This window comes from Drosophila gunungcola, unplaced genomic scaffold (genome assembly GCF_025200985.1).
Source record: "Drosophila gunungcola strain Sukarami unplaced genomic scaffold, Dgunungcola_SK_2 000082F, whole genome shotgun sequence".
In the NCBI taxonomy this organism is placed as follows: Eukaryota; Metazoa; Arthropoda; class Insecta; order Diptera; family Drosophilidae; genus Drosophila; species Drosophila gunungcola.
The window spans coordinates 307,051-330,493 of record NW_026453244.1 but is presented as its reverse complement, the minus strand read 5'-3'; the positions used below and the strand labels follow the sequence as shown (position 1 = coordinate 330,493).

General features: G+C 42.7%; 1 protein-coding gene across 2 annotated transcripts; it reads right to left on the bottom strand.

Annotated features, from left to right (window-relative positions):
• Positions 1 to 230: 230 nt before the first annotated feature.
• On the bottom strand, positions 231 to 2,140 carry LOC128264872 (E3 SUMO-protein ligase ZBED1-like). Of its 2 annotated transcripts, none has more exons than XR_008268780.1 (4): positions 2,000 to 2,010; positions 1,871 to 1,944; positions 563 to 1,811; positions 231 to 501 (listed from the first exon to the last, which is right to left on the bottom strand). XR_008268780.1 is itself a non-coding variant. In XM_053000576.1 (4 exons), the coding sequence occupies exons 1-3, from the start codon at positions 2,106 to 2,108 to the stop codon at positions 1,006 to 1,008; spliced, it is 996 nt and encodes a 331-aa protein (XP_052856536.1). In that variant the 5' UTR covers positions 2,109 to 2,140; the 3' UTR covers positions 231 to 501; positions 563 to 1,005. The 2 variants fall into 2 exon arrangements, 1 of the variants encoding a protein (XP_052856536.1); XM_053000576.1 differs by having other exon boundaries at positions 1,871 to 1,951; positions 2,000 to 2,140.
• Positions 2,141 to 23,443: the final 21,303 nt, after the last annotated feature.

The following is a 23,443-nucleotide window of genomic DNA, read 5'->3' as shown; positions in this document are numbered from 1 at the left end:
GATGTGTCTGGTAGAGCTGGAAAATAATCGATGTTTCCCTACATCGATGTTTCGATGTTTTTCAGAAAAAAACATCGATGTATCGATACATCGAATTATTTTAAGGTGTTTTTGAAAAAATGTATTTTTCTCCATCACATATTATTAATTTGTAAAAGGTCTTGATAAATAAAGAGGCTTTATTTGAGATCCATATATTCAGCTTATATTTCTTCTCTTTCCTTCAAAAACCAAAATAAAAACTAAATCACAATTCAATAAAAATTAAAATAAAAAACAATATCGAGTTCTACTCAAAAGAATAAGAAAATAACTTAACTTAAGAAATCCAGTCATTTTTGTTTAAAAATAATAACATATTGACGTTTTTAGCCTTAAGCGAGCTTCGCTTTTCGCTGATAATAAGCCCGGCCTTACTGAACATCCTCTCGCTTTCAGTAGAGGTGGCCGGAACGCAGAAGTATTTAAAAACGCATTTTTGAAACCGTTGTCATTTGATATCTGTTAAAAGAAGAAATGGGATTTTAAGTTGGTTACCATCTAAATTGTTATCTTTTTTTACCTTCCAATAATCCAAAGGGTTTTGTGCAGGCTCCAAATAAGTACCATTTAAATATTGTTTCAAAGCTAATATGGAATCCACGCGACCGGTTTGGATTTTTTGAATATTGTTTGTTTGTAAGAAACTGAATAGTGTGTTAGACTCTGCTGTGGATTCTGGTGTTGGCGGGCTTGATGTGGAAGCTTTTGATTGAGCATTGATGCGCGACAGTTCATCCTCTAATGATTTAACTCCTTGGGAGGAATTAAATGGATTCCAAAATCCCTCCTTTTTAAAGCGAGGGTCTAAAATCGTGGTCATTCTTGTTACAGTACGATTTTCATAGGGGACCAATCTTGTATTGACCCCTTGAAGTATGTCATCACAGACATCTCGACCCACCTTAGTCTGGAGTTTGGTTTTTGTGGAGTTTAAATTGTGTAAAATTCCACAAATAACCGGAATCACTGAAGACACTGTGACATAAGTACTGGCGGATGTGTGCACCGTTGCGTTATTTGCAGTATCTCACATGCTTTTATCATGTTTTTAGCGTTATCTGTGACCATAGCGGTGACCTTTCCTAAAAGGCTCCATTCCTCGAGTACTGTGCGTATTAAGTTTGCAATACTCTCGGAAGAATGGCTCCTTTCGTCGAGGAGCTTTTCTGTGGACAAAACAGCGTTGCGTAATTCGAAATCCGCTGTTATAAAATGGCACGTCACAGTAACGTAGCACTCGTTGGACCTTGACGTCCAGCAATCTGAAGTGATTGCACAGTGCTTGACGTCTTGTAAAAAGGCGTACAACCTGGCCTTCTTTTCTTCGTATGCATTTGCCATCGAAACATTTCTTAAGGTCGTACGTGAAGGCAATTCATACCTTGGATCGAGGAGGTTTACAAAATTGCGGAAGCCTTTATTTTCCACCACTGTGAAAGAGCGCAAGTCTGATGTAATATAATAGAACAAGGCACTGTCCAATTGTTGTTTTCGGTTCGACGACTTTTCGTACTTTTTCTCCATAAATGAAAGGACTGACGGCTGTTGTACTCTTGGCAATTCACTAATTGTTAAATTAGGATGAATGTTTTTCAAGTGGCAAGACAAGTTTGTCGTATTGCCACTTGTTTGGTACGTTTTGCCACATTTAATACATTTGGCTGTCCTGCCATCAGCCGATTTGTTAAAAAAGTTCCACACAGAAGACTTCCCATATTTTTTCCGCTTACTTGGGACCGTACTGTCGCTTTCTTCCTCTTGACAGGCAACTATATTGGACAAAAGTTACATTACAAATCATATGATTGTAAATAATAGCTCTAATTACCATTGTTATTCTGCTCTTTCAAAGCCTTCTCCATTTCTGAGCGCCGCCAACACCAACACACTTTCGGAATCAGACTGTAATCTATAATTTATTTACTTAAGTTTCTTATAAAAAACGTGCTCAGCTTACCAAGATTTTTTCCTGCCAAGTAGTGATGGGTAAAGAGGAAACATCGAACATCGATGTTTTGAAACCTCGATGTTCCCGATTTTCGAAAAACTTCGATGTATCGATACATCGCCGATGTTTTTTCCAGCTCTAATGTCTGGTTATTTCTCACATACACTTGTTTAATGTTGTTTATGTAAACAAATAATTGACTAAGATAAAAATTAATTTGAAATATGTGTGATCACTTTGCGTTTATTTGTTAACACACATAAACTGGGATGGCTGGGATGATTGCTGGAAATGTTTGTTGTTTGTGGACTGTATTGTATTTTATTTTCGTATATGTACATATATGTTTCACGAATATGCAAATGTGGATATGTAAAATTATTATTTTAAATTATGTACGTATGTGAATAATTTTCTGGAATGTACGTAAGTGAATATATTTTCGGAAATGTACGTATGTAAATATGTTTCTGGAATGTACGTATGCAAATATGTTTCTGGAATGTACGTATGCAAATATGTTTCTGCAATGTACGTATGTGAATATATTTACATAAAAAATGGAAATGGAAAAAAAGAAAACCGTGGAGTCGCAAAATGGCGATCGGTTGGAAATAGTAAAATTCGTACTTATCTTTTTGTTCTTGAAATTGAAGAAAATCCACCGGTGCCGCTGGGAATTGCAGATCGATCCGGCCGAAGAACCAAAAAATGAAAAGTTGCGGGGGTGGCGGATTTCTGCCCTTGGAGGATGCTGATGGAAATGGCGACTCGTTGGGTTCCTTTTTCGCAAATGTGAATTTTTATTTCATATAACTTGCTTCGCTTAACTTGTACAACATCACTTAGTGGCTTCGAAATTATAACTCCTTAACTCTACTTAAATCTAATGCTAGGAGAGCGGGGGTGGAGACTGTTAACGAATAATTTCGACAGTGGCCCCTCCTTGGCGCGGACACCGTCACTGCAAATTCATTAATTTTCTTGTTATATAATTCATTCGGCCGTGTTTTATTTTGTTTTATCATTGCTCAAGCTCTTCTATATGCGTTGTTTGCGCACTTGGCGCTTGTATTTGAAGTCACTAGTTGTATGGCGAGAGCGTGAGCCAATAAAACTTTAGTCCGTTCGCCACCGTAGCATAAGTTAGGTTCTAAGAGAAATTATTTAAATATTATATTTAGTGATCAATCGAACGTCATCGTGACCACTCCTTTTCGTCGTCGTGCTTTCGCAATAGTTTCTTCACAAGTTTCGCAAAATAAATCGTCTCGAACCTACTTCAGTCACAAGTTTCGCGTTTCTTAATACAAAATAGTATTAAATTTTCATCGTTCGCGAGTTGTTTTAATTTTTTTTGGTGAAAAACTATAATAATTGCCAACAAAAACACAAAACCAAATTTATTTGTGTCGGTTCGGATAAAAAAAATTAAATTCAGAAATAAATTTCGTCGCTGGAAATTTTCTGCCGTTCCTTGTGTTGCCCAAGACGTTTCTTCCGCCGCTGCAACTTTAATTGTTTAATTTGCTGCTGCCGCTGGATCATGGATGTAAAAAAGGAAGTTGCAATTATCGTGTCGGCCAACCAGGTATAGAGCGCTAAAAGTTGAAAGTTAATCTGTGGCGTTTTGTCAATTGTGTTTTGGCCCATAGGGAGCATTCTAACCAAGAAATAAAAATTTGCATGTACTAACAACCAAAATTCTGCAATAAACATAATATTTCGAATTATATGTGAATCGCTTTGGACCATAAACAAGCAAATAAAATACTCGCCGTCGACCCAATTAAAATTTCCCAATTTTCGTCAAATTTTAAGAATTCATGATGTAATATTTGGGGATCTGAAGCAGCTCAGCCCAGTTGGAGACCGTTGGATATTCCAAGAAAATGGTAATGATCCCTATAACATTATTGCCGGAGCTAGCCTTTCGCATTGAATAATATGGCAAACATGACAGACACAGATGTGGAAGCTTGTGTAAAGCTTGCCCCAATTCAGACTGAAGAATTCTTTTCAACTGCCATAGATACTGTTAAATCACCAAATATGTCAGAATGTAATAGAGCCAGAACATTCAGAATGGCCCAAAAAATGAAAACCTCTGAAACCCAGGGCTTAGCATATACTCTTCAGCTCAAGACAACAGCTAAATACATGATTACCGTCAATATAAATACAAATGACGGACTGGTAAAGGGTGCCACTGGTCAATTAATGCAAATTTAAATTTAGTGACTGGACTGTGATTTAAATTTTCAGATCCAACGGTTGGGCCATAGACAGATCAAAAGTTCGAAGGAATGATAATTCCGGTTGGACTCCCATTCAAAAACAGCTCGAGTTTTTCAGTGCGGAAATTCAGGACATTCTTCGATTGACCGTAAGCAATTCCCGGTTGTCCCTGCTGAGGCTATTACCATCCACAAAAGCCAAGGCGCAACCTACAGCAAAGTCGCAGTGCATCTTAAAGGAGGCATTAACCGAGCTTCGCTTTACGTAGGATGCAGCAGGGCAACAAGCGCATCGGGTCTTTTCCTCTTTGTTCCTCCAACTAGATTTGGAGCTACAACTGTCCAAGAATAACTTATATGTTTAAGAGGGGAAAAGGCTTTGACTACGCAATACGAGTTCTTAATCAATGGAACTGATGCAGTCTCATTATATTACCAAAATTTTGAGTCTCTTCGTGCTCATCACGAAGATATTGTCAACGACAAAATTATTTGCTCCGCAAACTTTTTATGTTTTGTTGAAACCTGGACTCTTCCACATGAAGAGTTTAGCATAAGGGATTTCAACATTATAAGAAAGATAAATAGTAATCGTTTGAATGGTCTTAGGAAAAACGGAGTACTCATCTTTGCTAAGCAGAGTATTTCGCAAAGAGTTTTATTTCTGTTCGAGACTAATAAATCATTAAACACGAGGACCACTTATCAATCGGTTGCATTTAAGTTTCTAGACAAATCAATTTTAATTGTGTATAGGAGTCCTGGATTTCTTATAACAAGATGTCGAAATGAAATCAGAGCTGACTTCGAAAAAGTTCGGAGAATAGATAATAATAAATTGGTAGTATTAGGAAATTTTAATATTTGCAGATCCTCAAGGGCCGATTCTCTGGAGACTATTTCAAATGCATAAAACCTTTTTGGAGTCAACAGCTCTTTAACAACAAAGCACCTTACGCAAATTGATTGGGTTTTTACTGATGCTCGAATTCCAGAAGCTCTCGCCCTCACTTATGAGACCTCATATAGTCATCACTTTTAACTTGTAAAAAGTATAGGTATTATATTATAAATTGTAAAAATATTAAAATAAATAAATAAATTGTAAAAATATATTTGTATATGCTTACTGTATTCATCTTTATTTTCAAAACTCTTAAATTATTAATTGTATATATTTAAAGGCTGCAGTTTTTCAAAAAACAATGTAGTAAATAAGCTAATATAGTTTCCCCTCGTGGATTGAGACCTTGTCGTGGTGTGGGGGCTGAGTACGTGAATTTTGAAATAAATATCACTGAATCTAGCAGCAATCCTCTAAAATTAAATAATATTGTTATCTATAACTATCGTTTAACACTATTTAAGAAAAACATTTTAAGTTCTGTAAAAATTATATTAATACGGCTGTCATAATAATTTTCTGACTAAATAAATATACAGAATAATTGTTATGACTGCAAGGGTATATAAAATTCGGCAAGCCGAAGTTTGTTTTGTTTCTTGTTTGCTTTTCGTCTTTCTGTTTTAAAGCTCTTGTCTTTTTTAATGGGTTTACTAATTTCGCTTTACGTTTCATTTCCTTTTCAATTTTTGGTATATCTAAGACCTACTTCATGTTTTTCGCGGGTTTTATTAATTTTTGCTTTGTTCCATACCATAAAGAAAGATTGAGCAGGGGTTTTACCAGTGGCGTCATGGGTTATTTCATGATATTTCTAAATTCATTAATTTGTTTAGCATCTACCTACCATTCTAAAAATTTTTAGTAATGTTTTTTTACTTTCGATCAAGTCTGTGGTATTTGTTTCTATAATAGAAATGAATTTTGAATGTCAATACACGTCAAAAATGTACATTGGTCAAGAAAATAAGTCAATAACATATATATCACGAATATTTTGGGTTATAAGAGCCTTTTTAAAAGGGAGTACCACTTTTTTGTGCTCCGCTTTGCATAAATTACAAACCCCACTGTTGAAGGAGATCTTATTTTATAATTAATATTTAACGTAACTGAATTATGTAGCAAACACATACGGTTGCATTTAATATTTTACCAACACTGCGCCATGCATAACATTCTGTAAACTAAAGCCATATATAATGTTAGCGCGGAAGCGCAGCTCACTTTGCTTTTGTATATTACCTTGAAGATAAAGTAAAACACATGTACTGCGAAAATACACATTAGAACACAACACGAGACTCAGAGCATTATCAATCGCTCATGGATGACGGAAAGTAGCCAGTTTGCTGCTACATTAATCGCGACCGTGACAGGACTAGGAATAAGGAGAAGAATTCTTTCATTTTCGTCATTCGAGCATCATTTGCTTGCATGAGTCTCTGATTATTAATTACGTTCAGGTTATGGTGGCAGTTGTATGTGAATAAGCTAAGCTAAGCTTTCAGCTCGAGTGGAGTACTCGCACCAACACAAAGGTGGTACATTCATCGACATCAACACAAACACATACACTGGGCTCACCCTAACCTGAAACCCAGCGTGGGAACTTTGGTCAAAACAGTTGGCCACAAGCGGAGAAGCTAAACCGTCTTCTAGCTCGAGTGGACTACTCGCACCATATTAAAGGTGGTACATTCATCGACATCATCACGGAAACATATAGAGGGCTCATCCTAACCTCAAATCCAACGTGGCCGAGAACATTCGGAAAACAGGAGAGCATCAACAGCTGCGTCAGCTGAGGAACGCAATCATCGCAAATCATCTATAAACTTATCATTGAACCTGTAGCTTGTGGAGTAGATATCAACATTTCACCCCAATCACAAAGGCTACACGTGGAATTCAACATCACACATACCATCTCACGCATACGCATTTGTAAAAATCAAATCGCAAGAATAAATTCTTAATTATATTAAAGAAAATCCTGTATACTCGGCGTTACCAAGCTTATCGTTATAAAACACACATTCTGTGTCAGTTACGGCAATATTAGGCTTGGGGAAAGAAGAAAAACCTAATTTAGCTGCCGGCGAGGCAAAACTAACACATCTTAGATTACAAAATCGAACGCCATATAGAAAACATACATAGCAAAGTAATAGCTGGTGGAGCTAATGATGAAATTCCAGTTCCAGAACGTTTCATAGCCGCTAGAGTAAGCATCATATCACTTATCCTGTCAAAGCAACGTTGGCTGGATCTCACCATACCAGGTTGCCAAAGCCGAAGCTTCCCAGCTTTTATGGCAAATACTCTCAGTTTAAGCGGTTCATCACTTCTTTCAATAATTTAGTTCATAATGACTCTTCCCTCGCGCAAATGGATAAGTTTAATTATTTACTAGGCTGCTTGTCTGGTCCAGCGCTGGAAGTAGTTCAGGCATTTCAGATTTCGGAAGATAACTATCCAAAGGCTTTAGAGCGGTTGAAGTCAAGGTACGACAACGACGTGCTCATATTTCTGGACTGCATCTCTAGTTTATTCGCGCTTCCAACTCTATCGAAGCCCGATCCTTCACATCAACAGCATCTCGTTGACAAAGCTTCAACCATTCGCGGCTCTCTACTATCATTGAAGAGTGCAGAGGATATAGTGAATAACGTAATGATAAAGGCTAAATACAACGAACAACAAACATTCGAGCAATTACCGTCTTGGAGTGAATGCAAGGCTTTAAATCATAGATGCCAGGTTCTCAGTGGCTGCAAAGCATTTGCAGACTTAGCAATTCAACAACGACACGAGTTGGCCAAGAAAGCAGGCGTTTGCTTTAATTGTCTTCGAAATTCTTATCAGATCAAGGACTGCCGATCTAAGTCTAGATGCAAAATCTGTTGCAGTTCACATCATACACTACTTCACCAACTCCAACCAGAGCGTATAGTAGCATCAAACATAAATCATATCAAGAGGCAAGTCACGAAACAAGCGAATCTTCAAAATTTAGCAAGAAACGATCCAAGACCACAAAATAATAATAATAATAATAATTATTCCGACAGCAGTCGTCCTTATCAGGGCAATTCCATCCAGTTCGCGTTTTATTAGACTCCTGTTCGAAGTTAATTTCATAACCTAGGCAACATCAAAGAGACTTCACTAGACAGGTCTCATGTACAACAAGAAGTTAGTGGAATTGCTGAAGTCAGACAAAGGATTCAACTATAAAATCGCGTACCTGTACTAAATACAACGAACAGTTTCTTTCTAGTTTCTAATTCATCTTAATTTTAATTTCCAATTTGTTTTCCATAATCAAACTTTATAAGTTATTTATTGATGTTTTTTTATTGATTCATTGGTTAATAGTTACCAATAAACTGCAAGCTTAAACCTATATGCTAAGATAGGTCTAACTTAAATAACTAAATATTAAAAGATTCTAGAAAAGTATAAGTGTTTGATAATAACCGATCAATAGAATTTTCGAAAGATATTACGGGATATAGTGTATTAAAATTTGAACAAAGCACCCGAAAGGGCTCTTGATTCCTTAACATAATCATCTATATTATATAAAGGTTTACTGTTAAATTAAATGTTTAATTTGGGCGTTTTACTAAGCCCAAGCTCATATGGACAAAAATCGTGTACCAGATAACGGTTCGCTCATGCGAATTCGCCACGTCTCTTACCATCTTAGCATAAGTTAGGTTCTAAACGAAAGTATTGGAACATTACATTTAGTCATCTTTTGAACTTCATCGAAACCACTCCCTTTCGTCGTCGCATTTTCGCTATCTTTTACACAAGTTAATATCGCAAATAAATCAGCCGAATCCTACTGCAGTCACAAAAGTTAATACAAACTTTTATTAAATTTTCATGGTGACCCCGGCGTGATACCAATTTTTTTTGCTTGTGTCGGTTCGGCTAAAAAATTAACAAGTTTTATCTTCCGAAATAAATTTCGTAATTGGAACTTTTCTGCCGTTCCTTTGGTTGTTCCCAAGCCGTTTATCCTAGCACCTGGAACTTAAATTTTTTAATTTGTTGAAAGTTAATCTGTGGCGTTTTGTTAATTTTGTCTTGGCCCATCTTTCAACTTTTTGCATTCGTGTAAAAATCGGTAGATAGTGAGCATTCTAAACAATTAATATATAAATTTGCATTTACTAACTATCATAACTCTGCAATAAAAATATTATATTTCGATTTGTATGTGAATCGCAAATAAAATTCTCGTCGTCGACCCAATTAGTGCTAACTTAATTTCCCAATTTTCGTCGTAGCTAACACCAATTTAGGGTATAAATAAAACAGTTGGAAAAAAGTGCAAATTGTGAAAAGTGTAGTTCTCAAAAATTAGCGGCCAAAAACCTTCGCCGCAGTTTGTCTGAATATTTTTCCGCGCTTTTCAGAATTTTCCCGCGTTTTTTTTTACAAATTTCCCGCGATTTCATAAATTTTGGACTCCTTTCGTTGCCCTTAGTTCTCGGTTAGTGTATCATTCTCCGTTATTATTTGCCTAGGAAACACGCACACCGACACTGCTGCCGCTATTTCGAGTTATCTTTGGTCGTTTTCGTTCTCGATCGCTGCAGCAGTGCAATTTTCGGTTTGCTTTAACGTTTGTTCGTTTTTTCGGTTTTTTAGATACACGGCGTGCGATCGGTATACTACTCGTAGGATTTTTTTTTGGATTATTTAACTAACAAATAATATAAATATAAATATATATTTAACACCTCTTCGATACCAACAAAAATAAATACAAATAAACGCAATGGCAACCAAGGATATCGAAGAGCTTAAACACCAACGACATGTTTGCATGAAAAGTATTAACCGAACGTATCGCCATTTAAAAGAAGCGAAAGCTTGAGCTTGAGTGTCGATTAGATACGCACATTGAAAATGCTTCACTTTTGCAAAATCAAATATAAGAGATAGATAAAAAACATGTTTACCGCGAGGAGTTTAAAGAAAAGGCCGTATTGACAAAGCAATTGTTGATTTCGATTTTAAATAAATGCAAACAAAATATTATCCAGAAATCCGCTCCGCCAACAAATCGCCCGCCTCAATGCCTAGCGTTGCTCTTCCAACTTAAAGCGGAACACTCGGAATTTAACAATTTTATAAGCCATATGGCAGCACAGTGCCTGTTCACCCTAGTCTGGGAACGGTGAAGCATTCCTAAGCCTTGTAAACCCGCCGAGCCAAAGGCAACAAAAGGCATAGCGAGCGAAACAGGCGAGGGAGGCACCACTTCGCAGCGATCACAACCCAGCGAGACGTTCAAGGTGGAAAGGAGCCGACGGCGGAGAATATTTCCACATTTTCAATACAAAACCTCGGCCGAGAGTCAAGTCGACGAATAAAAGATCATTGTATATTCCCAATCTTTCTGTGCGTTTTCACTGATCAATAGGGCGGTCACGTTTATATAAATTTGGTGGGACGAACACTTACATCTTCTGAGCTAGCCGCACGACATTCGTAGCGAGCGGATAAACAAAGAAAATCAGTTCGTTACACATTCTTCTTCAAGCCCCAAAAAATAGATATGCTTATCGGCGCAGATTCGTTCTTTGAACTTTTATCTTTTGGTCAAATGAAGCAGGGGCCCGAACTCCCCATCTTACAAAAGACAGTTCTCGGCTGGATAGTTTCAGGGAGATGTGTCTCTAAGAATAAAGTAAAGGCTGAAACAATGGTACATCTCAGCTGCCAGGAGGAAGCGTTGGAGTCAATCGACACAACCCTGCAGTAATTTTTGTCTATGGAGGACTTGCCGCCCAAGGCTAAAGTCCATACTCCTGAGCAACAACTTCGTCAACAACACTTTGAGAAAAATACTCAAAGATTGTCGTCCGGTAGATTATACTTTGCTTCCACTTTGGAGGGACTGTGAGTCGGCCCTTAACAGACGTTATCAACACATGGTAGCGGAAGAGGCTTCCAAGCCCAGACCCAATCTAACCCTAAGTAGAATGGAAATAGGAGTTTTTCGTTTGTCGCTGCCAGAAACGACTCTGTTCAATGCGTGTATTGCAACTCAGCTGAACAACTCTGTCAACAACACTTTGAGAAATATACTCAAACTTGCCAGCAGTTAGACTTCGAGCTCTTCGCCCGTTCAATATTTGTGGCGTTGATTTTTGTGGTCCCTTCAGCACAACGTATCGTATCCGTGGTAAGCCACCGTACAAGTCGTACGTAGCCTTGTTCGTCTCTTTTGCGTACAAAGCGGCCCACTCAGAATTAGTGTCTGACCTAACCACTGACGCGCTCTTGTTGGCATTTCTAAGGTTCGTGAGTTGTGGCGGGATTCCGGAGAATCAGCCAAACGCTACCTTCAACTGGAAATTCGTCTCATTCATTCATTATTTACTTTTACAGCTTGTAACAACATTGAAAGCGAATAATAAACAGCCATCACGATTGTTCGACAAATTCTTGCCCAATCTGTGGCAGTACTGAGCACACGAGCTTCATGCGTAGTTCCGCGGCATGAGCGGAATACCCAAAGATATGAAACTGCAAAACGACTATATCTGTGCTTGAATTGTCTTGGCCGGCGGGCAATCAATTGTCCCAGTGCTCAAATGTGTCGTAATTGCTCCAGGGCGCACATTATCTGGATTCGGAAAATACTGGAAAATACCAAAGAATTTTCCGTTAGCAAACGACACCATCTGTTAATCCCTTGAGGAATTCATAATCAAGAACTTTGGACCACTGAAGACATCGAAAAACCTGCCCATCGTATTACTCCGTTACCAGTGAATTTGATGGTAGGCTTGTAGTTCATTTTCCGTTTAGAGCGGATCACTTCCAGCTTGGGGGTCGATTGAACGGGCTCCTGCCTTTAGAACAACCTGCCCATCGTATTACTCCGTTACCAGTGAATTTGATGGTAGGCTTGTAGTTCATTTTCCGTTTAGAGCGGATCACTTCCAGCTTGGGGGTCGATTGAACGGGCTCCTGCCTTTAGAACAACGCCTCAACCGAGATACAAATCTAAAGGCTCAATATACCAATATAATGGATGAAAATATCGCATTAAGCCATATAGAATTCGTCGACAAACTCAACCAAGATCAACCTCAGATCTTCATTCCGCATCACTGCGTTTTTAAGCCAAGTCAAACCACTTCACTTGAATGATTTTCTATTGGTAGGGCCAAAAATTCAACGTGATCTGTACGCACTTCTCATGAATTTCAGATTTCATCAGTTCTCGTTAACAGCAGACGTGACAAAGGTGTATCTCCCTTTTGAGGGACGGTTTATTTAAACCGCTTCATACTTATGAGTTGAAGATCCTAATGTATGGAACTGCCGCTGCGCTTCATCTTGCCATCCGCCGCATGGTCCACTCGGCTGACCTAGCAATAAAGTAACATAGATCATCAAGTAGCACTTTGGAACTCATCTGCATTCAGACCAAAGCACCTCGCTGAAACTATTACTAAACGTTTGATTTCATCAAGGGCGTTATCCTTATTTGACCCACTTGGATTACTGGCACCGATAATCGAATCAGCTAAAATATTACTTCAGGAACTTTGGCGAGGTGACATCCAAGTCAAGGGTAGAACCGACCAAAAATGTTCGCTACTGCTGGTCGCAAAGATGGAGATTTGTATTTATTTATTCACTTATTACATTAAAGTTAGCAAATATCTGCCAACATAAACAAAGTGACAATGGCAGGTTATTATATTGCGAACATTAAACGCGAAATGGATCATGTACCTCGAAATTCGTTTTACAAATATCGAGGGCAATAGGTCGAAAGTGAAGAGTACACCTTACATGGATGGATAACCGTATTTGAACCAGTAGGTAGATTGAATGTACAAGTCCAGTTATTAAATTGTGAAGGAACATGACAATATCCTTGAGGAAGGGCAGGTTCAGTAGACGATGTGTTTCCCAGTTTTAACGAAAGGAACTGTTTCTGTACCGATTATAAATAGTCCTGATAATTGGTATATTGAGGAGACCAAACACAAGAGCAGTATTCAAGAATTGGACGAATTAAGGAAATTCAAATTCCTTAGACCAACGTTTAACAAAGGCAAAAACTCCTTTTGCTTTACTTACTATAATGATAATGTGTTCAGAGTTGCATAACATTCCAAATTCTGTTACGAAATGTATGCGTTCAAGATCATTTAAAAACTGCAAATTCTGGATGCACCAATAATGCAGATTGTTCAGATTGGCTTGCAGAAGTTCATGGGAATTCTGGCTCCATAACGGCAAACAAAGTTTTATGTCGTTAGCATACATCATAAAATAAGAAAAGAGAACTACTTGAGGCAAGTCATTTATGAAAATTCCAAACAGTAGGGGTACTAGGTGGCTCCCTTGCGGAACACCTAAAATCACATTCTCACCTGAGAATGTGCTTTTTAAAGCTACTCTCTGAGTCCGGTTTGACAGGTATGTTGTTTACGGAATCGAAAGCCTTACTGAAGTCCGTAAAAATAAATATTAATAATACATTTTTAAAGCGCTTCTGCTGACTGAAGTAAATTCAAGAATATTTGTAGTCGTTGACCTGTTTAAAAAGCTTGGGGATCGCGCGCAGCGTTGCATTAGCGCGGCAGTTTTTAATATCCGATTTGATTCCCTTTTTATGAAATTGAATGATAAAAAGTTCTTTACAAACATCAGGGAAATACGAATGTAGGAGGGATATCTGAAAAAGTTTAGATAATTGTTTACACAAAGAATCGTCACATTTTTTTATAACACAGCTCGGTACAAAATCAGAGCCCGAAAGAAAGAAGTCACTATTTAGGGGCGTGAAAATACAGTTGCAGTGAGGAAGAGTATGTGGACTGGAAAAATTTGGCAAATAAGTTCGCTTACGTACTTTTATATTCCCATAATGTGACTTACAAGTTGTGCTACTTTGGATCAAACAGCATTCAGCTACTATTTTAGCCTTCATAGGAGATTCGTTCCAGCTTGCCACAATTCTACAGACCTAGTGTCTAGAGGATGAGGAGCTGCAAAAATCGACATGGTCGACATGGTTGTCAGTGTTCTAGGTCTTATGCAAGTAATAGCCTGATTCCATTGGCGCATTAAAACGCATTTATCCTAATGCGCATTTATTTACACAGGGAGTCCCATAAGGCTAAATGCCGCATTTAAAATAAATGCGATTATTAAATGCGTTTTTAGGAAAAGTACCGGAAAATACCGATGTTTAACGATATTTTGTTCATGCCACTACTACAACAGCTGTTTTCTAAAGGCAAGGTTGGCGGAATTTTTGATGTCTTTTGAATACAAAATCTATTTTGTGTTAAAATTACTGAAAACTAGAGTGCACGCTGCAAATTTTCAAAGTGGACAGAATTGGTGCCACTGCAAACAGCAACGGCACAAACACTTCAAAAGGCGTTTCAAGAAAGAGTCATCGCTAGGTTCGGAGCACCAAAGGTCGTAATAACGAACAATGAAGTACAGTTTGCCATCCGAGCATTCATTCACAGAAAGAGCAAACCGAACCTTAAAACCATGATAGCTCAGTTTGCAGGACAGAATCAGAGGAATTATGCTAGCGGTAAACTCAAGTACGTCGGAATCAACAGGGTACTCCCCGTGTTTTCTCACGCAGGATCGGGAGCCTCGGCTGCCCAGCGCCCTGTACGACAGGGAAACCACAGGAAGCGCCTGAAGATAAGGCCAATAAGATTAAAGATGAAATCTTTGAAATTGTGCGCTGGAACATGGAGAAAGCTGCTCAGGACCAAGCCAGGCATTAAAATTTATGAAGGAGGAATCCAATCCATTCGAAGGCAGCCGAGGCACCATTCCGCGGCAAAGCTAGCGCCGAGATATGACGGACGAACAAACACAAGAACTCGGTACAGACATAAAATGCACTACAGCTGAGCCGGCAATCTGAAAAGAGAGATATACATGAGAGAGAGTGGTGCCCTGAGCAACAGACAAGGACAGGAAGAGTCCGAAAGGGGCAGCAATAAAAGAGAGCAGCGAAGGGCCGTGTGCAGAAGGAAGTAACGGGACGTAACCGGACTTCGGACTTTGATATTGGTGCCGTGCGCAGAGGGCGAAAGGTCGAACGGTAAAACCGTGGACTTTGGACCAGGAGGCAAGGAGGCGCCGATAATTAGCGGTAAATAGAGGCCTATATAAGCCGGCCAGGAAGCTGGATCAGTAGATTTTTACCGGCGTGTCCAACAGAGTTGAACAAATAGAGTCCTTCGACGAAGAACCGTGCCTGCCTACAAGGACTGCATTGGCAAACTCCGGCGTATGCCTGATCGTCCTGCAGGAATTGTACAAGGACCTATTGCGACTAGCCCGAAAGGACGCGCGTTTTTTCAGCTAGTGTCTCGAATGGCGTATGCGTTGAGAGCACAGCAGTTCACCGCTAGAGTCCCAAAACGGCAGCTTACCGAATCGTGAGCGCTACGCCAACAAGGAGCGGAGCCAGTCGAGACATCCCGAGGCAAAGCAAGTACAACGAGGACACCAAGACGACGAATATAAATACGTCGAATTCTGAAGTCTGAGGCAGAGAGGGTAGGGTGGAAGCGTTCGCCTAGAACGTACCGTCAGGTAGAAACTGAGTCCGGGGCGACCGGCCGGGACAGAGCAAGGAACAGGAGGCTGCGGCTGCGAAAGGCGTAAGCCTTGAGAGCACAGTGCCAGTTCACTAAAGTCTAAGCCCTGTAATCCCACCGAGCCAAAGGCAACAGAAGCCATCGCGAGCGAAACCGGCGAGGCAGACACCACTTCGCAGCAATGGCGGAGCATATTTCCACATTGTCAATACAAAACCCCGGACGAGGGCAAGTCCGCGAATAAAAGATTCTTGTATAATCCCAATCGTTCTGTGCGTTTTCACTGATCAATAGGGCAGTACACGTTTATATAAATTTGGTGGGACGAACGGTTACATCTTCTGAGCTAGCCGCGCGACATTCGTAGCGAGCGGATAAACCAAGAAAATCAGTTCGTTATATCTGGCGCCCAAAACGAGATTGTCCTGACAGTGAAATTCAGCATCAAACAGAAATGGGGAAAGGATGGATCTATCTCCTCAAGAAAGAGGATTTCTCAAAGGTGGCAGCTAAGCTTGGAATCATCCTGGAGGGCAGGTCGGAGGACATGCGGAAAGCCCTTTCAGAGAATGTCACAAAAACACAAAATGACCCAGGAATGTCGGAAATATGGTCTGAGCTGGATTAATTCTGAGACAAACCATGCTCAAGCGACCGATCAACTCATAGCTAACCTGGGCGTGGAGGGGCACAAGTCAAGAAAGAAGACCAGAACAGCAAAGGCCCAGCGCACCAGACTATGCAAAAGTCGCAAAGCAAATCAGGGAATGGTCTTTCAAGTTTGACGGCACGGAAAAACCGCTGGAGTTTTGAAACAAGTAGAAAGGTCAGCAAATACATACGGTTTGAACCTGAACATCATTCCCCGAGCCTTGCCAGAATTCCTGCAAGTTTATTTCAAACAACAAGCACTGGTGGACATGGGGAGAGTTCAACGAAACTTTCCAAACTTAATTCCTGCCGAGGGGATACTTCTCAAAGCTCGCAGATCAGGTCAAGCAAAAAAAACAGGGTTTCCGAGAGGCATTCAAGAACTATATGGTTGACATGCAGACCATGATGAGACCACTCGGCTACTCCCCAAAGAAAACACTCGAGCTAATAAAGGAAAACTGCACGCCTGATCTGAGGATTTCCCTGAAAACGTATAAAATAGACGATCTAGAGTCTCTAATGGTGCTGGCTGATGAGTATGGAGGCCAACTTCTACTAATCAGAGACCACCCAACGCAGCACCGAGAGCCCACAGGTCACAGACGCACGTCGTGAACCCAGACGAAGCTTATCCGATGCCAAGGATAATTTACATATTGGACCAGTTGAGGGAGGCGAGATACATAAGCAGTCTAGATTTGAAAGATGGCTACTGGCAAATTCCTCTGGAAGAAAGTAGCAGGCCATTCACGGCATTCACAGTGCCAGGAAAGGGGCTTTTCCAGTGGAAAGTAATGCCATTTGGCTTACACTCCGCCTCGGCGACTTTCCAGAGAGCACGCGTTTGCATACCAAGACAACATCATCGTGATCGGACGCACACTGGAAGAACACAGAAGGAACCTGAGAGAAGTTTTCCAACGCCTTAAACAGGCAAACCTCAGAATAAATCCCGAAAAATGTCACTTATTCAAAAGCGAACTGCTTTACCTGGGACACCGCGTTACGAACCAAGGAATCGGCACTGATCCCGAAAAAGTAGCAGCCATAGCCGAGCCACCCACAACCATCCGGGAACTGCGCCAATACTTGGGCGTAGCATCGTGGTACAGGCGATTCGTGCCCGAATTTGCGCGACTAGTGAAACCACTAAATGATCTATTGCGGAAAGGCAGGCAAGGAGGTGAAGGCAAGGCTAGTGGCCGATCCTGTGCTGGCATGCCCAGATTTCGATAAACCATTCGTACTGCAGACGGACGCAAGCGATTATGGCATAGGGGCAGTCCTGACGCAGGAAACTGAAAGCGGCGAAAAGGTCTTTTAATATTAAAGCCGGACCATGAATGGCGCGGAAAAGAACTATTCAACCAGCGAAAAGGAATGCCTGGCAATCGTGTGGGCAATCCGGAAGCTTAAACCATACTTGGAATGATATGGCGCTTAAATGGTTGAACAGCATCGAAAGTCCCTCAGGAAGAATAGCGAGGTGGGCCCTGGAGCTGCAGCAGTATGATTTTGAAATATCATACAGGAAGGGGCAGCTTAACGTGGTCGCTAATGCACTCTCAATACAGCCTCTGCCAGAAGCCTTTAGGCTAGCCAAGGAAGCTCCGAAGGACACGCAGGGAACAGGCAGCTGGATCAAGGATATGTGTGAGAAGATTAACACACAGCCACTGAAGTTTCCGGACAACCTCATGGAGGGAGGCGCATTATACAGGCATATCCCGCACAGAGCAGGCAGCGAAGACGTGGCAGCATGGAAGCTCTGTGTTCCACGGGGCCTGAGGGAAACAGTCCTGAAGGAGAATCACGACTCACCAGCCGATGGACACGTGGGAAGTCGGAAAACGATTGCAAGGCTGGCGGCTCGACGCCCGAGCCCACGTACGGAAATGCGAGACATGCCTCAAATACAAGCCAAACGCAGATACCCGAAGAACCATGGGCAACTGTATGTGCAGACTTTGTTGGACCATTGCCCAGATCGAAGCATGGCAACCAGATGCTGCTAGTGCTGATGGATAGGTTTTTAAAGTGGACAGAGTTGGTGCCACTGCGAGCAGCAACGGCAGAAACACTTCAAAAGGCGTTCCGAGAAAGAGTCATCGCTAGGTTCGGAGCCCCAAAGGTGGTAATAACCGACAATGGAGTTCAGTTTGACAGCCGCGCACTCAAAAAATTTCTCAACGAAATGGGCATTAAGCAACAATTCACAGCACCATATAAACCGCAGGAGAATCCAACGGAAAGAGCAAACCGAACAGTTAAAGCCATGATAGCGCCACAAGGATACACAAAAAGAACGATCAAAGATGCTAATCCAATGCCAAGGATAAATTACATCTTGGACCAGTTGAGGGAGGCAGGTACATAAGGTACATAAGAGGGCGAAAGGTCGAACGGTAAAATCATTGACTTTGGACCAGGAGGCAAGGAGTCGCCGATAACTAGCGGTAAACGAAGGCCTATATAAACCGGCCGAGCGCAGGAAGCTGGATCAGTCGATTTCTACCAAGTCAACAAGTAACATCAAGTGAACCAGTAACCAGTGAAACAACGTGAAGGAGCAAGAAAAGCCGTGCGGAGTCATCAAGGAAACAAGATCGCTACGTCTCCGAAGTCTCCGAATTGAGACACAGGTAGCTGAGGTCCTTACGGCATCACACGGCTAAGTCCAGGCGCTTTGTCACAACTTCTGTCGCGATTTCAGCTTAGCATCCCACCAGGCGTGTCCGGCAGAGTTGAACAAATAGAGTCCTTCGACGAAGAACCGTGGGTTCAGAAGGAAAGTTGTCTAGAACTAGCTGCCTGCCTACAAGGACTGCATTGGCGAACTCCGGCATATGCCTGATCGTCCTGCAGGAATTGTACAAGGTCCTAGTGCGACTAGCCCGGAAGGACGCGCGTTTGTTCAGCTGGTGTCTCGAAAGGCGTATGCGTTGAGAGCACAGCGGTCCACCGCTAGAGTCCCAGAACGGCAGCTTACCGAGTCGCCAACAAGGAGCAGAGCCGGTCGAGATACCTGGAGGCAGAACAAGGACAACGAGGACCCCAGGACGACGAACAACGAGCGTCGTGCGAGCAGCGTATACTTCGAATTCTTAAGCCTGCGGCAGAGAGGGTAGGGTGGAAGCGTTCGTCTAGAACCTGGCGTTTGAACCAGAGACTGCTTTGGCGGCTTCCGGCGTACGCCTGAACCGTCAGGTAGAAACTGAGCCGACGTCCGGTGCGACCGGCCGGGACAGAGCAAGGGACAGGAGGCTGCGGCTGCGAGAGGCGTACGCCTTGAGAGCACAGTGCCTGTTCACCCTAGTCTGGGGACGGTGACGCATCCCTAATCCCTATAAACCCGCCGAGCCAAAGGCAGCCGAAGACACCACAAGCGAAACCGGCGAGGGAGACCCCATTTCGCAGCCAACACGATCCAGCGGGACGTTCAGCGTGGGAAGGAGACGACGACAGAACATAGTTCTACATTATCAATACACCACCCAGGCCGAGGGTTAAGTCAGCGAATAAAAGATCACTGTGTACTCCCAATCTTTCTGTGCGTTTTCACTGAGCAACAGGGCGGTCACGTATATATAAATTTGGTGGGACGAACACTTACATCTTCTGAGCTAGCCGCACGATATTCGTAGCGAGCAGATAACCAAGGAAATCAGTTCGTTACATCTGGCGCCCAACGTGATTGTCCTGACAGTGAAAATACAGCATTAAACAGAAATGGGGAAAAATTGGATTTATCTCCTTAAGAAAGAGGATTTCCCAAAGGTGGCAGCCAAGCTTGGCATCATCCTGGAAGGCAGGTCGGACGACATGCGTAAAGCCCTTTCAGAGTATGTTACGAAGACACAAAACGACCCAGGAATGGCGGAAATTTGGGCTGAGCTGGAGGAATTGTACGACAAACCAGGCTCAAACGGCAAGTTGCAAGTCCCAGATGCCGAACAGCTCATAGCTAGCCTGGGCGTGGAAAAAATGAAGGAGGCAGAAAGATCCAGGGGCCCAAGCGAAGAAAGAAGAACAGAACAGTAAAGGCCTAGAGCACCAGACTATGCAAAAGTCGCAAAGCAAGCCAGGGAATGGTCGTTCAAGTTTGACGGCACGGAGAAACCACTGGAGTTCTGGAACAAGTGGAATGGTCAGCAAACACATACAAAGCAACAACACCACAACAAGTCACGTGTAGAAGTTGCGAAGAAGAAGGCTGACATCAAGCACCCATCGACCACCACAACACGTTATGGAGGCCACCTGCTACCAATCAGAGGCCACCCAGCCCAGCACCAAGAAACCACAAGTCACAGACACACATCGTGAACGCACACGAAGCATGGGCCAGAGGATGCCAAAACCAGCGGCTATTGTTCTGCTGGAATTGCGGAAAGGTTGGTGTTAGAAGTGTAGAGTGCTGCCAGAGATCGGGAAATGGCCCGAGATCCCAGCCGCAGAGAGGCGAGCAGGGGTCGCAAGGTGTTGTCTCTCCAAACTGGCGAATTAATCGAAGAAGTGCAGCAGTTATCCGCAGCGGTAAAGATTGACGGAACCTCTCACAAAGCCACAATCGACACCGGAGAAACAGCGAGCTTTATAAGCGAAGAGCTGACGGATATACTGGCTGCCTATGGAAAGACTACAAGGACGAGAAGGCAAGTTTGGTTGGCAGATGGCAGGTGCAGCGGGATAAACACGCAGCTCGAAGTGGAGATCGAGCTTGCTGATCCTACCAGGAGTGGTAGACTCGCTGGTGCTAGGATGAAAAATGGTGTGCCGGACATACAGTGGAGATCCCAGAAAGAAGAAGGCACAACGGGTGGTTAGAGGAAAAATTGTCCGTGACAGTGGTGCAAACCACCTCTGAGGAATGCGATGCTGAAAAATTCCTAGAGCAGGAGCTCGCGGAATGAGTGGAACATCCAACATAGCCGACACCGAATCACGATGAAGGACGACAAACCAAACAAACAGAGATACTACCCGAAAAATCCAAAGGTTTAAGGGGAAATCAATGCGAAAGTCGACGAGTTGCTGGAGAAGGGATGCATAGAGAAGTCCGTACAGCTCCCCGATTGTCATGGTGAAAAAGAAGAAGTGGAGGCTTTGTGACGACTTTAGACGGATCAATGCCAAATCCATCAAAGATGCTTATCCGATGCCTAGGATAAATTACATACTGGACCAGTTGAGGGAGGCGAGATACATAAGCAGTCTAGATTTGAAAGATGATACTGGCAAATTCCTCTGAACCTATCCCGAAAAGGTAGCAGCTATAGCCGAGTTGGAACCACCTAAAACCATACGGGACCTGCGCCAATACTTAGGCGTAGCATCCTGGAACAGGCGACTCGTGCCCGATTTTGCTCGAATAGTGAAACCATTAAATGATCTATTGCGGAAAGGCACGAAATGGACATGGACTACAGATCACCAGGAGGCATTCCATGAAATAAAGGCTGGGCTAGCCGATCCTGTGCAGGCATGCCCGGATTTCGATAAACCATTCGTTCTACAAAGAGACGCAAGCGATTATGGTATAGGGGCAGTTCTGACGCAGGAAACAGAAAGCGGCGAAAAGGTCATTTCATATTTAAGTCTGACCCTAAATGGTGCGGAAAAGAACTATTCAACCAGCAAAAAAGAATGCCTGGCAATCGTGTGGGCGATCCGGAGTATGATTTTGAAATATCTTACAGGAAGGGGCAGCTTAACGTTGTCGCTGATACACTGTCGAGACAGCCTCTGCCAGAAGCCATAGGATAGCCAAGAAAACTCCGGAGGACACACAGGGAGCATGCAGCTGGGTCAACGATATTTGTGAGAAAATCAACACACAGCCACAGAGGTTTCCGGACTACCTCATGGAGGGAGGCGCGTTATATAGGCATATCCCGCACAAAGCAGGCAGCGAATACGTGGCATCATGGAAGCTCTGTGTCCCACGGGGGCTGAGGGAAACCGTCCTGAAGGAAAATCACGCCGCTGGACACGTGGGAAGTCGCAAAACGGTTGCAAGGCTGGCGGCTCGACATTACTGGCCAGGAATGCTTAGGGACTCATGAAAATGTACGAAAATGCGAGACATGCCTTAAATACAAACCTAAAAAGATGCAGGCAGCTGGGAAGATGCTGACGCAGATACCCGAGGAGCCATGGGCAACAGTATGCGCAGTATTGCCAAGATCAAAGCGTGGTAACCAGATGCTGCTAGTGCTGATTTTCAAAGTGGACAGAATTGGTGCCACTTCGAACAGCAACGGCAAAAACACTTCAAAAGGCGTTCCGAGAAAGAATCATCGCTAGGTTCGGAGCCCCAAAGGTGGTAATAACGGACAATGGAGTACAGTTTGCTAGCCGAGCATTCAAGAAATTCCTCAGCGATATGGGTATTAAGCAACAATTCACAGCGACGGATCCCACGGAGCCGACGACGGTCGGAAGCATCATCGCCGGAGCCCACGGTCAGGTCAGACAGCGAAGAGGAGCTAGTTGACGATCCGGCGGTAGAGGCCAAGACGTGGCGGCTGCGCAAAGCCGCAGGTCCGAAAGGGAGCATTCCCCAGGGCTCAGAGCGCAGGCTCCACCAGGACTCCGCAGACTGCAATCCAACAGCAGCTCAGCCGTCAGACGAGAGAAAACGCATCCCACTCGGCGTCGGGTCCAATATGCTGAAGACGGAGAAAGGAGCAGAGAGAAAGGAGAAAAGGAGAAATTAGAAAAACTTACCCGGAGAAAATTTTCTCAGATGTTCAAAGGGATGGGGGCGCTTCAAATCATGGCGGCCGATTGGCACTAGACGATAGTGTCGATCGGTGGGGCGGGAGATTCAAATTCTGGAAGGAGGATCGGCGCTGTGAAACTCCAGAAGGAGCTGTGAGCGTCGTGGGAACCATCTGGATTAGCGAGTCGACTGGAAGACTACAAGGAAACGAGGGCAAGTACGAGGAGAAGACACGTCGAGGGAAGGATGTCAGAATGTCGAGTATACCAAGGCAGAGAGAACAGCGAGTCCCTTTTTCATTCC

Excerpts from the sequence above, each read along its gene's own strand:
- LOC128264872 (XM_053000576.1), bottom strand. The coding sequence starts at position 2,108 with ATGTATCGATACATCGAAGTTTTTCGAAAATCGGGAACATCGAGGTTT. Across the intron at positions 1,952-1,999 it reads CTTGGCAGGAAAAAATCTTG|ATTACAGTCTGATTCCGAAA; the intron begins GTAAGCTGAGCA and ends AATAAATTATAG. Across the intron at positions 1,812-1,870 it reads GAAAGAGCAGAATAACAATG|TTGCCTGTCAAGAGGAAGAA; the intron begins GTAATTAGAGCT and ends TGTCCAATATAG.